At 37.9% G+C, this 19,290-nt stretch overlaps 1 protein-coding gene across 1 annotated transcript in view; it reads right to left on the bottom strand.

Moving 5' to 3' along the window:
* Positions 1 to 19,290, bottom strand: part of LOC129235913 (uncharacterized) — a 202,275-nt gene that overhangs the window by 9,408 nt on the left and 173,577 nt on the right. Inside the window, exon 4 of the mRNA XM_054869987.1 lies at positions 7,464 to 7,553. Coding sequence (XP_054725962.1) covers positions 7,464 to 7,553 — 90 coding nt within the window. The remainder of the gene's footprint in view (positions 1 to 7,463; positions 7,554 to 19,290) is intronic.

Raw genomic sequence — 19,290 nt, 5'->3', positions numbered from 1 at the left:
GAAAAAATTTGTTATATATGACTAAATAAGACGTAAGACTGTAAAAGTGTTTATAAATTAGATAATAAGTAAGTAAAAAAGATAGTAAGTAAGTTTAAGCCTTGGTAACCTATCAGAATTGAAGTTTTGGTGGTAGATATTTTACTTTCATAATTTTTTAATCCACATTTCGTTTTAAAAATTATTTAAAATCTGTTCATATTTCGTTTAGCGATTTGATTAAAATTTACTAATTTGGTTATTTATATATGGAACTAATTCGGCGTAGCCGAATGAATTGTTGCATGACTACCATTCGGAATTCACAGAGAGAACGTTGGTTCGAATCTCGGTGAAACACCAAAATTAAGAAAAACATTTTTCTAATAGCGGTCGCCCCTCGGCAGGCAATGGCAAACCTCCGCGTGTATTTCTGTCATGAAAAAGCTCCTCATAAAAATATCTGCCGTTCGGAGTCGGCTTGAAACTGTAGGTCCCTCCATTTGTGTCCCAAAAAGGGTGTACGCGCCAATTATATATATATATATAATTCATTCATGTGACTGCCTTAACCACATTCTGACATGAACAGTTTAATAGTCTTATTTTCTGGAACGGATGCCGAATTAACATCGCCAAGATGGCCGACTACATTTGCTTTAACCCACAAAAAGTCACTACTCATTGCTGTGAAGCACTCACGTTTGACCGAAAGGCCATTTGACGTCACTACTTCAAAATTTATTACTCTCTGAGAATCATTTGTCTCTGAGAAAAATCCTTTGAGGTTTCCTGGTCTGATCTGAACGAGCGCATGTACATATACATAGACCTGGTTGTAAACCTTTAATTGCATGGGGCGTATGACCTACTAATTCCGGTTTTAAGACTTAATCTCAAGCTGCGCATCATAAACCTCCTAAAAGGTTTGAAAGGCATATTTATGGCATCTTTTTCGATAGCCAAGCGCCTAACGAGGTTTTTTACATACATTCGGGAAATTTAGGGTTACTGTTTGGAATGTGTTTACCGAGGACCGTTTAGCTTTCATTAAAGTTATGATGCCTTGAATTTTGGGCGTTACCTACGTGATAAGAAGCTTGGACCATGACGACAACTGATGAGAGAGCACTGGGAGCGTTTTAAAGAAAAATTCTGCGAAAAATATTTAGTCCTCTTCGCGTAGGCGAAAATGAGTTCGGTATTCGAAGGAACATCGAGTTGTATGAGCGATACCGAGATGTGGACATAGTGAAGCGTATTAAGATACAGCAGCTGCGCTGGCTTGGCCATGCCTCGAAAATGAACAAAAGTGCTTCGGCACGGCAATCCTTTGAGAGGGAACCCATTGGTGGACGGCGAAGAAGAGGAAACCCCAATTTCTGTTGTGGAGATCAAGTGAGGCATAATTTTGCAGCACTCGGTGTCCCCAACTGGCGATAGCAAGCAGCAAACCGAGTTAGACGGCGCAATGTTATAGATTTGGTCAAAACCGACATACGGTTGTAGTGCCACTAAGAAGAAGAAGAAGAAGGTACTTGATAACAGGATACAGTTTACAGCATCCGTCTCGGAGCGAACAGCTCAGGTAGCTCCTATCAACTATCTAATTCTTCAGTTGCTTCGATCACTTCCACGCGATACACCCTAGTATCAACCATACTGAAGATTTCCACGGATGGGAGGTATGGTTAAGGCTAACGAGAGAGGAAGCTTCGTTGGGGTTTACTTTGTCATATATGATTTAAACGACCCCTGAAGTTTTGCAGCATCTGTCTCGTAGCGAAAAGCCGAGTGTTCCTCAGGTTAGAGGCGGCCTTTTTTTATTGATTCCTTAGGCTGGTAACTTATCGATTTACTTTTCTCGAGCTAATTGCAATTTTACAGAATAAAAATGAGTGTAAACCCGAATTGAAACCAGTCTTCGAGTGGTACCCACATTTTTGCGCAAATCAACCTGCTTCGGCAACATGCATATCGGATTTGGAGGTGCAAAATTCATGTTAAAACGGAAATGGAATTGGTTCTACAATTGAATCCTCTACAATGCGCATCAATCACACGATGACATCCAAAACAATAATTGGCGAACTCTTTGTCCCACTGTGGAACACATGAATTGAGAAGAAGAAGATCTGTTAGAATGAAGAGAATATTTTGGAAAATTTTTTTTTTTATTAAAAATTTAACAGAAATACCTAACAGACTACAGAGATTAATAGGTTAAAAAGGTATCGAAATATTAGATTTTGCGATAGGACTGATAGGGATATGGAGACTGGTGTTACCCCAATGGAACTTGCTTTGCATCAAAGTATACTCGTAGTTGCATGACTGCAGCTGGAGCAACCCACCCTACCCATGTACCCAAAATTGAATTAGTAATTTTATGCATTTATTTAATTTTTTACTATAACGAAAACTTAATGTGACAACATTCCCGATACCGAAATATATGTATGTACATATACCAGGTATCCGCGTATAGTTGAAAAAGCAATGAGAAGCTGGCAAAAAAAGGGTGAGGATAAGCGTAGGAAAGACTTGCCAGCACTACATTGCCTGCACTTGTTTTGCCGTTTGACTTCGGCTGGCGCTGCCACAGACCGACTATAAATAAAAATCAGATCAGCGGGTGGATTGCGCAATCGCAGAGCGTTGCTAAGCGAAATAAAACAAAAGGCAAACAACCTAAAGAACGACAGGGAAGCAAGAGCAACAGCGCGAGTGCAACAAAAGGGCAGATGCAATCGATTACTGCTTGGTTCAGCGTTTATATATTTATTTAGCTGATTATTGCTGTAGCTTTTGAATGGCGTTAAAACGAACGCATTTGCGGATTCTTCTTGCTGGCAGAATTCAATTGAATTGTAGTAGGAACACAGCATCTACATGTGTGTGTGCATGAGTGTGCGCGTAAGTGTGTGTAGGGAATTCCGGTAACTGCTGCTGCTCGCTCTTGTTTACCTTGTAAGCTGGATAAATACTGGGTTAGCTGGCAGCAAATGAGCTTTTCTGCTGCCCTGAGCGCGAAGGTGTGTTCGTAATCTTATTATCTTGCAGATTTGTTTGTTCTGCGCTAATATTGCAAACAAAAACTACAACAAACACACAAACGTACATATGAAAAGTTACATATATTTTGAGCCGCTGGTGGGCAAGTGCTGCACATTTGCCACACTTTTCTGTTGCATTTATTTGGTTTTCATTTTAGTTTTGTATTTTCATGCACTCTTTATAGTTTTTTCTCTGCTTGTGTGCTTAACTGTTGCAGCGAAAAATCTAAAAAAAAATCCTGCTACATGATTTGGGTTGCAACGCATTTGCTAAGTCGCTCGTGCTGCAACTTTCTGACATCGATATCAGGATGCAATTCAATTGTTAAAACAATATTTGTATTGCTCACATACACACACACACAAACATTCGCTGGCATTAATGTGTGATTTTTTGTTTATACTGCAAGTATGGAAGTTTGTTGGTAGTATTGAAGACATGTGCGAGTGCTTGTGCAATTTTTAATTTAGTTGTAAATGTGTAAATCGACATTTGCACCGCCTACTTTGGCATCTCAATTAAAAATTAAGACTTCAACTGGATATTGCGCAGCTGATCGGCTGCATTGGATGTAAGTGCCTATGTATATTTGTGTGTAATACGAAAATTGATACAAAATTGTTTATTGAATTGGTAAATCAACGAATAAATTCAAAAACATTTATATTTCACACACACATACATATTTACTTATGTGTATAGCCCGCTGAGAAATGTTGAGCTACGGAACTCTATTTCAGGACTAGTACTAACGCGAAGCACTCAGCTCACTACCTTTTGAGCTTCCGTCATGGTTATATTGTAGATAATAAATGACACAAAAGGCGCCAAGTTATGATAAGCAAATGCAAATTAGCGAGGCAGATACTAGACTATGATCTACTGACAAAAAACGTTCGTTAGGGACAACATTAGAAACAGAACTGGAAATTTATGTACAAAAAAAAAAAATCGGATGAACTGCAACTTTATATATATAATAAATTAAAACAATGCCAGAAGTACATGAGTTGAACTTCGAATTGCTCCCACATCCACCGTATTCACCAGGTTGGGCTGCTATTGACCATTGGCTGTTCGAAAAATGCTCGCTGGTATGAGATTTCGCTCGAATGAAGAGGTTATCGCTGAAGAGCTGAAGATGAGGCCTTTTTTGAGGCGAAAGATAAATCATTCTACAAAAGTGGCATTGAAATGCTAGAGCAGCGCTGGAATGGTTGCGTTGTTCTCGATGGAAATTACGTTGCTGAATAAAGCTAATTTTGAAGAAAAAAATTTTTTTCTTTGTTAGGCCCGGGACTTTTCAGCCCATGTGTTATACATATATTCGAAAATAGCAGTACCAAAAAATATTAGATTAAAAAAAGATGTTACTCCATGAGGTGATTAAAGAGTTTTTATTATTATTTTCAGAACGCTGAAGCTTTCGCGTAATAGGGCATTTCAACCCCATGGAATAATTGATAGCTTAATCCCACCTCCTGATGTCAAAGAATCCTGCAAAATTAAACCAACTACGCCCTGCGGAAGCGATTTCTCAAATATCTAAGTTGAAAAAGAAGAAAAGCCCCGGTTTTAACCTGATAACCAAACCAAACCCCAACCAGGAAATGATGCAGCTTCTTGACGCCCAATCTCGTTACTTGCATTGTTGGGAAAACTGTTTGAGAAGCTATTTGCCTACCGCTGAAAAGAAATTATCGCGCTTTAAGAAGCCATCGTAAAGCTGCCCAAGAAAGGCGACCTGCGTGACTGTGGCACCTGGCGAGGAATAACTCTACTTAGCACCATCTACAAAATTGTAGCCGCCACCAATCCAACACAAAAAACTTTGTATTGTAGTAGAATAATCAGTCGAGTGGCGCTCCTCGTTTTATATGCTGTTCGTAGACATCAAGAAGGCGTTCGATACTATCAAACGAGACGCAATATGGCTGGCACTGAGTAGAAAGGGAGTTCCCGCCAAGATAATCCGCCTCATCAAAGTCCTCTACGAGAACTCCGAACTGGCAGTGCTTCAGAAGGGCGATATCAGCGTTCCATTCACTACCAACACAGGCGTAAAGCAAGCTTGTCCTCTGTCGCCCGTTCTCTTCGCCATCGTCCTTGTTGACGTCATGAGCCAACTGATCCTGCACAAAAGAGGCATCGTATGGAGTTTCACCAGACATCTGGAGGACCTGGACTTCGCCGATGACATCTGCCTCCACTCTCACAAACTCTCTAAAATGCAAGCGAAGGCGGACGACTAGTCGCGCTGGCATACACGGTCGGACTGAAGGTCAACATCCCCAAGACCAAGGCTATGAGAGTTAACCACAATAACGCAAGGCAGATATTAAATGACGGATATCCGGTGGAATTTGTCGAAAGTTTCTGCTAGCTCGGCTGCATCATCACGGCAGATGGTAGATCAGATGAAGATGTCAACTGCAGGCTAAACAAAGCAAGGGCGGCATTCGGGCATACAGTATGGGGTAGTTCGTAAATCTTCAGGCGCACTAAACAACGAATATTCAGCTCATGCGTGAAGTCCGTATTGTTGTACGGAAGTGAAACATGACTAGTCCCTAACACCACCACACAGAGGTTACAATCTTTCGTCAACAAATGCCTCTGCATCATACCTACCGCTTTATGGTCAAACACCATAAGTAATGACGAACTGTGGAGATTAACGAATGAGGAACCCACCCTTAGGCAAATCAAACGCAGAAAGTTGCGATGGATGGGTCACACATTGAGAAAACCACCAGATAGCATCACGAGAATGTCTCTGGACTGAAAACCGCAAGGGAGCAGAGGTCGCGGTCGACGAAAAACACTTGGAAAAGGAACGGTGCAAAAACAATAGAACAGAACCGTGTACGATGGAAGAGTCTTGTCGAGGCCCTATGCTCCCGAGAAGAGTGAGCAAGAAAAAAAAAGTCATACATACTCACCAATTTGGGTTGAGAGAAAATCTTTCTACAATAGACCAAGTGCGTAGACTAGTCTAAAGGCGTTCGAAAAAGTCTGGCACGTGGGACTAATCGACAAACTTTAAGCAAAACTTCCGATACAGTTGACATATTCTTTGGTAAATCTGAAAATATACGCCAGTTTGAGAGAATGAATATTATACATCCTCATGACATCGCAACCCAAAATTCGTAGCCTTGCTCTAGCAATTGCACATAGAAAATTCTCAGTGCTATCCGCCTCCGCTAAGCAAGACAGGCTAATCGGGTCCTCAATGATTCCAATGGTAATCATATGATGATCACATGGATAGTGTTCTGTAATAATACCGACCATCAACCGAACGTTTTTTATTCCCAGTTTTAGAAGAAAGTTCAAAGGTTTCCTTTCGGGCTTGACACAACACGCTTTGCAGTTCTGCAGCGTTCTAGACTGGACCATTGCTCTTTACGCAATACATAATCACTGATTCGTTTATTGGCTCTGGTCCCTGTGAGGTAATCACTGTTCCACAGTTGTTCAATTCATCGACAATTTCATTCTTTTGAAGAGCGCAGTGTTCTGTCTGGCAACAGAATTAAGCTTCTTCTTATATTCCTGAACAATCTTTGAGAGTTCCTTTGCGTTCTCCAGAACCTTCAGTGCAGCCTGACAGTCACTATATACTCCAATTTGTTTCCCAATACCAATGAGGTAATGTAGCTTATTTAATTTCAACTCAAGCTCTTCTCGACCCGATGGATTGACCTTTGTAAACTGGTGTATCGAGGTTCGTGCTAGGAAAGAAAAACTCTCTTTGCCCTTAGGATGCAATCTTATTTTTCATTCAAATATTCAAAAGCCTCAAGCGACATGACTTCCTCATTCCAATGTAATATTCGTAGTGTGGACATTTATACATATAAATTTCAAAGGCCAGTCGTAAAACGGGCTTACAACTATTCAAAAGTTAAATTTCCGTTCAAGACAAAGAGAGACAAAGTGGCATTCAAAATGTAATTAACCGATAATCAAAGACGGTAGCGCATTGGATAATCACCAGCAATTAGAGATTTTGAAAAGAGGAAAACGTTAATTATACCGACAGGTATGCAACTGAGCGCAAGTGTGTGTTAGTGTGTGTGTGTAGCGTACGAAGGGAGGTGCTCTAACGTCGAACTATTGGTTTCATTCACAAAAATACCAAACCTGCTAGTCAATCAAATATGTTAAAGAAATGCCAGATACCCATTTAATTGATTTAAAAAAATTTCGATCGCAGGCGAGACACAAATAAAGAGTTTGATTATTAGGATGTATGAACCACATCTATGAATCTATGAATGCGTGTATGTGGCTTTGTGCACTACGTGTGTATGTATGTCAGCATCAAAAATTATGTATCAGATATAATTATTTGTGGACTTGTTCGTATATCCTCAGGTATCTGCTTTTGTTTTGTGTTTTTTTTTTCTTTGGTTACTCACCTGATGAAAACCCAAATAGCTCTCGATGCTGTGCGTGGCAAAGAAGACCTCGCCTTCGCATGTCAGAATCATTAGAAATCCATTTAAGGCCTGTAAGAGACAAAAATATGGGAAATAAATTTTCAAATTTTGAATAGGAAAAAGTGCATGAGTTTGATGAAATTGATTGCTAATGCATTTAATTGTAAGCTGTAGAGATTGATTTTGAGGAATTTATTTTTGATGTTTAATTCTACCAAAAGCGTCTGCTGGGTGGAGCTTGCGTACAATTTTTACTATTTTTTTTGGGGTTTTCAATAAAAATATTGCAGTTTTAATATAATCCATTTTAGATATCTGCGTCAATATACAAATTTTGCAAACATCAGCTCCATATTTTTATTAGAAAAATAGAATTGTCATAAAAAAAACTTTCGTAAAATATGTTTATTTATTTATTCACTTAATAATCTAAAAATGCAGTATTTTTTACAAATTATGAACAACAGATTCATGCAAAAAAATTCAATCAAAAATGAATGAAACTTATAATTGACTTGTTTCATTGTAATGAATGAAAGAAAATATAACATTTCTTAAAATTTACTGAGAAAAAATATTAAAGAATTCTTAAAATCTAGTTAAAAAATTGATTTAATAGCAACTTGAAGTGGTTCTTTGTTGAAGAAAAATTTAGACCAATTCTATTTGAAAGCGAATTAAATTCTGTCAGAGTTCTAGAAATCGGAGCATTGGCGCATAATTCGTTCTGACCATCCCTAACAGGAAAAACTCATGATTTCGTAAGCTTCGCTGAAGAATATTGAAATTAGTTTTCTCGAGTAGCGATAGGGAGTCAATCGCCCCACTTATCAGATCGAAAACGAAAGTGAGGGAGAAGGAGAGAAGATACCTTCTAATATTTATTTTTTGTATTTATTTATTTATTTTTTATATTAATGAGCAAGCACCGACTTTTTTAGGATGGAATCATCCAAATAAAGACGGCGTATTCCAGCTTCGAACACACTAGAGAAATATATAACAGCTTTAAAGTATATGAATTAACAAAGTCCGAACTAAAACGTTGAATAAAAGAAAGCATATTTTTGAGAAAACAAAAACTTTTTTTTTCACTTTTTCTTTCAAAGCTCACACTATCATTGGCTAAGGTGAATAACTCCATTAATCATCAGGAGAATCGGGTAAACTTCCAAGGATGATAGATCACCAGATTTGGTCATCCTTCTTCTTCTTGATTGGCGCGATAACCACTTACGCGATTTTGGCCGAGCTTAACAAAGCTCGTCAGTCATTTCTTTCCCGTGCTATCCGGCGCCAGTTGGAAACACCATGTCAAATTCTTTCCCCCTTATCTTTCTAACGTAGAGGAGGTCTTCCACGTCCTCTGCTAGCAGCAGCTGGTCCCGTCCATTCGGACGACATGACCCAGCCAATGTGGTCACTGGATCTTTATTCGTTGCCTATGTCTTTGGCTATCCACCATGGTGAATTGTGTATCACTAACACAATCTAAATTTTGTTAAACACTTCTCAAGTGATGCCAGCCCATCAGCTGATACGGTCAAATTCGTTCAGAGCTGAATAACGTCCTGCTAAAGAGCACACCAGAATTTTATCCGCTCATTTATCACGTATTCATACACTCGTCCAATCAGTGTTTGCTCGTTAACAAACCGCTGTCATGACTCATGTGATGTCAGCCAATCAGCTGATTATTTCAAATTCGCTGAGAGCCGGTTAACGGTCTGATATTTTCCACACCCCTAAAATCTTTTCACCAAGCAAACTTCTACGAACATAGTTTGAGACTTTTGGAGTTTAGTGTTTGAAGAGTGACGACATTTTTGCTCAATTGCCTACTAAGTACAAAGTACATTAGTTTTATTCTTCCGCTGAACGAAAATGGTTGTGTATACGCTCAAAGCACGCTGGGAAATATTGCGACATTACTTTGAAAATCATGGTAATGTTGCAGAATGTGCACGAAAATTACGTACGGCAATGGGAAGAAGAAAAGCACCGAATGAAGCGTATGTGCGTTCTGATATCGTTTGGCCGCCTCGGAGCTGCGATTTGACGCCGTTGGATTATTATCTTTGGGGTGCCGTCAAAGACCAATGTTATGCCAACAAACCAGCAACAATTGATGCACTGAAGACCAACATACGCGATGTCATAGCTGAAATACATCCGCATAGAATCGAAAATGTGTTGAAAAATTGGACCGATCATATAGGATGGTGCATGGCTAGCCGAGGCAGCCATATGAATGAAGTTGTGTTCCATCATTAACCGGAATGATTGTACTTCAAAATAAAAAAAAACAGTTTGGAAAAATATTGAGTAGTTTCTTTTTTATAGCATTTTTAATTCCGTAAAGTTATATGGCGGACCCTTTACAACCTTTTAGTAGTATTAATCTCTTTTAGATTCTAATGCGGAACTCGCTTAAATCTTTTATTAATTCTTCCTATTTCTATAATACATCGAAGTAATGTGGGCTTACTAAGCTCAATCAAAAAGTACTACTTACGTCAAAATATTTGATACCTTCTTTTAATGGGTCCTCTTTAAAACAAATCTAAACTCTGCAAAGAAATCAAGTCGGTCGAGAATATTTCAAAGAGAAAATTCCAAAAAATATAGAATTGACCCAATGCCTTAGAAAGGACTATAGGGAAAAATTAAAGCACAAGTCGCATCCTACGATGTACAGGATGTAAATCTGTGGCTAACATTAAACCATTAATCAGCTCTGAGAAAAGTTCTCTAAAAGGAATCAGCTGATTCTTTGACGCAATAAGGAAAATGATAGTGGTTTGTTTACAACAGAAATCAGCAAAAACCGAGAGTGTGTTGGTCACATTCGAAGTATTAATGGACCCACTGTCCATGTTACTTCGTTGCCGGCTAAACAACGAAGATGATGTAGCAGCCAAAGTTCCGCTCGCAATTTTGCTTTGGGTGACTAAGTTTTGTAATCCAGAGATTCAAACCTGGCACTTGCGAATGGTAGACAAACACCAACTCTTTCAGCAACGGCAGCATTGCTAAAAATAAAATACATTGCTGCAAATTAGAAAATGTGGTACAAGCCACTTCCGCGCATCCATCTCCACAAAAACACTTGAGAAGCTACTGAAATAAATTCCAACAAATACATAAGGCTACGTCGACGATGTGTTCGTAAATACTCTTCGCTGCCACTGATGATGGGTACATAGAGTGAAAGAACGATTGATTGACAGTCAGCCATATTTAATTACAATTAAAAAACAATAGAATTATAGTAAAAAAATCTCTACTACTACACTCATACACGAACGAATATTAAAACTCCTCTGCTTGACGCACAAAAGACATAATAATTGCCACCAACGAACCGCCAAACAAACCACACCGCCAGATTGATTGCCGCCGGTGATCGCTACCGGACTGGAGAGGCCGAGCATAACAACAACGCAGTGATAGCTTGAACATATTACATATAAACGCTTTGCTGTTGTTTTAGTTGTCATTGCCACCATTGACTCTGTTGTAAATGAATTTATCCATTATTTCTTCAAATTTCAAAAACAACAATAAAACAGAACCTGACCGAAATATTGAATGAATGAAAGAGGTTTAAGTAGATTTAAGCGCCACGACCCTACAACACAAAGCATATACATACATATACACAGACTGGCGTATACATTCAGGTTGACGTAGATACAGCGCTGAGCTCTACATCGAACAGAGAAGCCAGGAAATGGCGAGCAATTAAATCAATGAACTACACTGCGATGGAAGCTGCGGTTGATATGAACAAAAGAGTGAATTGCTGCGACTTATGCACTTGCTGTTATAATTTTGGAGTGCTTTGCTTTATTCGGCTCATACAAAGTGTATCAATGGCGAAGCTTGGCAGCACTTGGGCCTAGTATTACACAGTTAAAAAATTGCGAGACACATATATATGGTATATGACATAAATGTACTCGTATACGTATGTCCGAGTATGTATGTCAGCTTGCTCCTCTTCCTTTCTTAATTCTGATTGCAAATTTTTTTTCAAACTTTGTTACTTTCGGACATGAGATTATCTACTTCACCACACGCTTCACCTCGGCGTACATTCATTCATAATTTTAGTGAACTCATTTCATTGCTGTATTGGCTTAATTTTTTGAAATATAAATTAAAAGCCATCGGGTGTTAGAGGAGGTGAAGCAATGCGATTTCCTGTTAAAAGTGAAACATGGAGCAAAGAAAGAGTAACAAAAAATGGGGACTTATCACATGGATGGGGGCATATAACCTTGATAGATTTATACTCAACTATTACTTAAAATTGTGTCATGCATCTAGAATGCTTTCGTGTAAATGGCAAACAACATTTGTGAGAAACTTTTTGATGTCATATTAGGTATATACATAGTTAGTCTGAGTTTTGCCGCTATTTCCACTATGAACGTGTTTTAAGTCAAAAGTGTGATTCATTTTGAATGTAAGTGTGATTCATTTTGAATGGGGCATTCATATAGATATATATATATAATTGGCTACATATATACATCTTACATGCATACATAGATATATATGTAATATATATTCTAGAAACTTTTATATCATTCTATTTCGTGCTGAGGTTTCGAACCCGTGCACTTCCGAACGGAAATAAAATATGTACAAATTTAGGATCTTTCAGGTTTCCTTACTTTATTCACTAAATATTTAAAAACTACATATCTCTGAAAAATGGCATAATTTAAAATGAGTTCAGCAATCTTAATCCGAATGTTGTGTTTCAACTCTGGAATCGTTGTTACCTTATTCACGTTTCAAAAAAATCCAAGAAAGTAATTTAGTGGAGTGTCCAGTTTATGTCACTATTACGTGCAATTAATCGACTGGGAAACTTAGATCGCAATAATACCATGTTTTATCGGGTTATGAAAGGTTGAAAATAAACATCGTCTATGTCTATTTCTTTAAGCCCAGAACACGAAAAACCTTTAATCAGTTGTCTATAGCGATGTCCATTGACAGTATCAGCTCTTTCACTCTCATCTTCGAAGGAAAATGGGCCAATTATTCCACCAGCTCAAAAACCACACCAAACAGTAAATTTTACTAAGTAGTGAATGTAACGATGTGTCTGCCCGTCCTCATCAAGCCCGTCCTGACGTATGGCGCAGAAGCTTGGACGATGACAACATCCGATGAAGCGACGCTTGAAGTGTTTGAGAGAAAGATTCAGCGTAAGATTTTTGGACCTTTGCACGTTGGCACCGGCGAATATCGCAAGCACTGGAACAATGCGCTGTATGAGCTTTACGACGACATCAACATAGCGCAGCGAATAAAGATCCAGTGGCTACGTTGGCTGGGTCATGTCGTCCGAATGGATACAAACGCTCCGTCTCTGAAGGTATTCGAGACAGGACCAGCTGCTGGTAGCAGAGGAAGAGGAAGACCTCCTTTGCGTTGGAAAAATCAGGTGGAGAAGGACTTGGCTTCACTTGGTGTGTCCAATTGCCGCCGGTTAGCACGAGAAAGAAACGACTGGCGCGCTTTGTTCAACTCGGCCAAAATCGCGTAAGCGGCTATCGCGCCAATTAAGAAGAAGAAGAATGATGTTTCTAAAATTACTCGAGGACTTTCTTTTCGCCAGATGCAGCAATTTTGTTTGTCGATAAATTCAACCAGTGTGAAATGAGTATCATCACTAAAGATGATTTTGCATGAAAAAACCAACGTAATGTTCAAGGAACCAACTCACGAAACTTCTGCGTTTATAATGATCTGTTGGCTTCAATACTTGCCTTAATTGAGTTTTGTAAGGAAGCAAATGGAAATCCTTATGTAAGTTCCCCCAAACTGTCGAAGGTTCTTAGGCAGCACTTTTCCCCCAGAAAGTCCAGTTCTTGGTCTGCTTCACTGGTCGTTTTTCTATCTTGGACAGAACCAGTTCCTTCAAATTTTTTTACCAACCTTTCAATTGTCGGATCATTGGACGATTCTTCTTCTTCTTTCTTAGGGTTACAACGCGGGGTACGTCAAAACTTCCTTCAAAATGCTCCTTCAAAGCGGTCTATCTTGAGCTGTTGCTTCGTAGTTACGTATTCCCTACTTCTTAAGAGCGTGTTCAACTGCGATCGTGTTCACGCTTTCCTGTCAAGGCTTTCTTCACGGTACAGTCAACAGACATACGGATCACATGGCCTAGCCATCTTATGCACTACGCTTTAACAAAACGTACAGCTGTCTCGTTTTGGTTAGACCGTTTAGTTCAGAGTCCAATCGAATTCTGTAGGTACCAGCATCCATTCTCTTTCATCATCATCCAAAGATCTTTCTTAAATTTTTTCTTTCCATGCTGGCAATATGCGCGCGGTCATCAACCTTAAGAGTCCATACAACCATTGGACAATTATTTTCATCAAAAAAATCACGAATTTCGTTCTTAAAAATCGACTATTTTTATAATAAGTTTCAATAATTTTAACTCGTTGTTCTATCGTGTAAAATTGTACATCTGTCTACTTGACAATGTGAAAGATGGCATGAAAAAAGTTACCGTCTAAAAGTTATTCACCACTGACATCTAGGCGTCACTTTTGAAAGACTGTTTACAAGATTGCTATAATATCAGGAAGCCCAATAATATATTAATATTTAAAAATTTACAAAAATGAATGTGGTAAGCATCTAGAAAAAATTTACGAAATAGAATTTCCCCTATTGTTGCCATTAATGCTGAAAACAGGATTGCTTTGAACGAATAAATATTCATCGTTTGAAACTTAAACTTTGGAGGTTGAGACAATATATCGAAAAAGCTCGAAAACTTTATTATTTTGTGATGGGATTTCAATAGTCATTACAATTATCAGATACTCCCTAAAGGAGGCTAATGCTAAGTGGTTAAGTTAGCTTTAAGGGGTTATATGCGTCCAGCAGCGCCAAAAATGCGCTAAAAGAAAAACTGTTTTTAGAAGGATAATAATGGGAATAAGTATAAAAAATGTTGTACATTGTTTATTAGTACTTAAACTTTATAAAAACATTTATTTTAATTTTTCTTTACAAAAATTAATATATGAAAAATCACGTGACCCGAAGCACAATAAAAAAAGTTGCTCCACGGTCTGCAACATTTCTCCTTGAAATGTTGAGAGATCTGTAAAAAGTAAAAAAAAAATCTTGTAAAATAAAGTTTTAGTTAAAGTCTGTCGCGCAGGATTTTTGAATTTCGAAAAATTTTGCAATTTACCGCATTTTAATACGTTGGCTGCCACGTATCACCGGTGATCACAAAAAAAACCTACCCCCAGGTGCCAAGCAAAAAAAGTCATGTTCCCGTTTGAATTTTAACGAGATATTTTTACCAGGAATAAAAGTCACGCTCCTGACGCGTATGAGCACGTTTTTGTGCTGTGTTCACCGGTGACCACTTGCCGTTTTTTTTAAATATTCTTTTTTTTTTTTTGAAATGTGATTACTCTCAAGTAACTGGCATCGGTACTCGCAGCAGCAGTAGGATGAATATGTGGAAAGATACTGATCGCCAGGAGATCATGGAGTTTCTGGCCAAAGTCATGTATATGGGAATGGTAAAATACCCTGCAATAACCGACTATTGGAAACCAAGCACATTGTTCAAAAACGCATTCGTCCCACAAGTTATGGCTCGTAACCGGTTCCAGATCTTGCTCAAATTCATTCACTTCGCAGATAATGCCCAGTCCTCTGAAACAGTGTCAAAAACTTATAAAGTTGACAAGGTCTTGCAGGAATTAATTCTGGCCTTTAAACAAAATATACCAGCTAGCCAAAAACTAGTTATCGATGAAAGTATGATACCTTTCCGTGGTCGTCTGGGTTTTCGACAATACCTTCCTGGTAAGGCCCATAAATATGGTATTCAGGTGTTCAAATTAGCAGACACTACCGGTTACATATATAATTTGAAACTGTATACCGGAAAATCAGACACAACAACAGGGTTTCCTCTTGCAACAAATATTTGTCTTCAACTGATGGAAGGTTCTTTTGGACAGAACCGAACACTCACGGTGGACAATTATAATACTTCTATCGAGTTGGGCAATGCTCTCTTAAATAGAAAAACGCATCTACAAGGAACTCTAAGAAAAACCCTAAATTAACGAATTAACGAAAAAACTAAAAAAAGGAGAATGCATCTCATTTGAAAAAGCTGGAATGGTAGTTGGCTATTGGAGGCACAAGAGAGAGGTTCGTGTTTTGTCCACGGTAAGCAATGGAACACTTGTACCCTCTGGAAGCAAGTCCAGAAGAACTCGACAAGATATTTTGAAACCTAACGTTATATTGGAATACAATAAATGTAAACAAGGTTTGTTAATTAAACTCTTTTAAAATTTCAAAATTCACATACATATCTACTTAAATACTTATTAATTTTATTCCTTTTTTTATTTTTTTCACGAATCGATTTGGCGGATCAAGTGGCAAGCTACTTCAGTCCCTTCAGGAAAACTATTCGTTGGTTCCACAAAGTAGCTTTTGACGTGCTATTGAATATGGCGGTTATTAATGCGTATATCTTACACAACGAAAATAACCCCAAAATGCAAATATCTGACTTTCGTCAAAGCATTATCCTTTTCATGAGTGGAAAAGATAGCGCTTCAATAGCACGCTCACCTCCGCAGGGAAAACACTTTTGAATAACGTCGACAGAAGCAACAAAGGATGATAGGCGCAAGAGACATTGTTGCGGTATGTGCTATTCAGAATTAAAGACGACAAACTCGTCGTCAGTCGCCAGGAAGAAGGCCAAACTAGTGGCAACATACTGCGCCCAATGTCGGAGGTCACCATACCTATGTCTTAAACATTTTCAACAACTACATTAAAATTAAAAACAAAAAATATAGTTTTTTCTGTTTCCCGAATTGAATTGAATTTTCTCATTTTTAATTTCGTATTATTTCAAAACTTTGTATTTTACTATGAAATAAAATATTTTTTCTTTTAAAATAAACTTTCATTTTTTCCCAAAACTCCTTCCGTTAGGGTCCTAGCCCCTAAAATCTAGGGGCCTAGGCGTGTATCACTGGTGATACATTGGCACCTGGGGGTAGGTTTTTGAAATGATCACCAGTGATACATTAGCAGCCAACGTGTTAAAAAAGTATGCGTTTTACGTCATAAATGTCACTTTAATTATGTTTATAATTTTTTTTTAATAAAAATATGAAAAATCCATACTATAGAGAAACCATTTTCGAATATTGAAAAAAAAACAGGATACAAAATTTTAAAAACTGTATGAATTATCCTGCAGATCGTGCCGGAAAAAGTTGTTTTGAGAAAAACGAGTATAAAGTTAATGGCTGTAAAAGCTATAATATTGGGAATTTCCGTATCAAAATTTCACAGTATATTCTTAAGATACTAAGCTCTCGAAATATCGAAAAAAATGGATTTTTTCAATATTCTGGACGTATGTCACCCCTTAAGTAATTCACCTTTACGTTAATAGCGTCAAAACGCTTACCGAAACGCTACCCTTACCCAAATGCAACTTAGGTATCTTCACAAACTCAAGTTGCTGAAAAGTTTCGGAATGGGCTCACACACGGAAATATATATACATATATTATTACCTTGAGTCACCTAACCTAGTAGTGCCACATAGCAGCAGATTTCGTCTATTGACTTAATCAAGCCAGGCAGAGAGAGACGGAGTATATTCTTATTGGAACCAGTAGAGCTTGCTTGGTAACCCCTTTATTGAACTTGAATGTAAGTAACAATAATAAGTTTTAGTATCTGTAGTGTGGCCAATGGCGGGGACTTCGACCAAAATATTTTATTGATGTCTACTTTACGTATCTGTGCAATTCCCTATTGTAGGTAAAAGGTCTTATAAGACTTTTGGCTTGACGGAGCTCTTTTGTGACTTCGCAATGGGTGATTCTTTGATATATACATCTAAAAACCTTCTAAAGCCGAAAAAGATCACTCCTTAAGCTTCATCAATTTAGTACTACAATACACCTCTTTTGTGGGAATGAGCGCTGGAATCATAACAATGTGTGATGACCCAAGTTGAGAAAATTGCGCGCTTTAAGGGTGTAACCCACTAACTCACTTTTGAAAAATCGATTATTTTTTTTTTGCATTTTTCGAAAGTATATATATCCAGAAACATCATGTTAAAATCGCAGATTGAACTTAGGTAAGTTTTTTTCATGATTTTTCATAAAAAAAAACTTTAATTGCATTTTTCTCGAATTAACGTTTTTTCGGTTGGTCCACAAGATTTCTCGGGAACCAGTGGAACGATTCTCATGAAATTTTAACCACATATTCTACACATAAATAGCTATAAAATAAACAACTTTCGTAATAAAATTTTGATTTTTACTAATTTTTTTTCACAAAAAACAGTGTAAAAAATCATGTTTTTTAAAATTTTTTTGTTTTTTGGCCGCCATTTTGTTATTTATTAATAAAAATTAATAATTTTACTTTATTTTATAGCTACTGTTATAACAAATCTAAAACTTTTTGATTTTTTCTGTTTCAGATAAGCCGTTCTCGAGATATCGTGTGGACCAGCGACCTATCTCTAAATCATGGTGTTATGTTTAGCTATAGTTTTTGTATAAAAAAATTGCAAAAAATGAATAAAAAAAAATTTTTTCTTGTATTTTAAGACTTTATTTATCAAGCCTAACAACTTTTATATCAATATCATTCATAGCCTGCTTGAAAAAAATTTCCGAAAATAGCCTTTTTTTCGAGCGTAGTTAGTGGGTTACACCCTTAAGTTTCTTGTCTTCAATCTATAAAAATGATACCTTCGTACTTATGTTTGCTCATTTTTTTTGCACCGCCAATCTGGTATGCGCATCGACGCACTGTCAATCACCGTAATCGAGCAAAGGCGTGCGGCTTGTACAGACGCATGCGCAATAACACAAGCGCCTTAGCGTTTACAGTTGCACAGGCAGTTGAAGGCAGGAGAATTGGGAAATTTTACACGCGCATGCGTAGTGTCTTTCTTTTTTTTAGTTTTTTTATTTTCTATTTTTTTTTCTATGCCCCTCATGTAGGCTCGCAATTCAAACACCGTTGCGCATGCGTCGCGCAATTTCGCAGCGCCGTCGTGTGCATGCGCGCAATTCTCTGCATAAATTATTTATATGCCATTTCAGTTTCCGCAAGCAGGCTACGATTTCTGTTATTTCGATTTTTCACGCACCGCCTCTCAGCTTTGGCTGCTGGGTGAACAACTAGCAGCAGGTGTTGATTTTATTTTGCGTGCTTCTTTGTGTTTTTCGCATATTTTTCCAATGATAATTTTTATCTTTTTATTTTGCAATTTTTTGTGGTTTCTTTTTTTGTTTTAATTGCACTTTTTCGATTGCCATTGTCGTTCATGTGCGTGTGTGCGCGCGTGTGTGTGTACTAACCGCTTTTCGCCTTTAAGCGTTTTTGGGCAGCGCGCAAACTTTAAGTAGCTGTTAATTGGTTTGGCGCATGCGAGCCGCGCCACAGCTAAGCAGGCAACAACAAAACACAGCATCACTATAAACTTCGGCAATTTCAGTAATAACAACATTTTATGTCTTTGTATTTACAAGTACACAACCGATGATTTTCAATTGCTCTATATTTTTGCGCGCTCTCCTCCGCGTTTGAATGAATGCTGTTCGCACCTGTTGCAACGTGTTATTTTCTTTCTCTTCCCCTGCTTCTGCTGCTCCTTCTTCTTCTGCTTGTTTTTAGTTTCGCATTTACTTCTGGCTCTGTTTCTTCTCTTGCACTTTAATAATTTTCATAA

This window comes from Anastrepha obliqua, chromosome 1 (genome assembly GCF_027943255.1).
Source record: "Anastrepha obliqua isolate idAnaObli1 chromosome 1, idAnaObli1_1.0, whole genome shotgun sequence".
Lineage (NCBI taxonomy): Eukaryota > Metazoa > Arthropoda > Insecta > Diptera > Tephritidae > Anastrepha > Anastrepha obliqua.
This window is presented reverse-complemented; position numbering and strand designations above follow the sequence as displayed.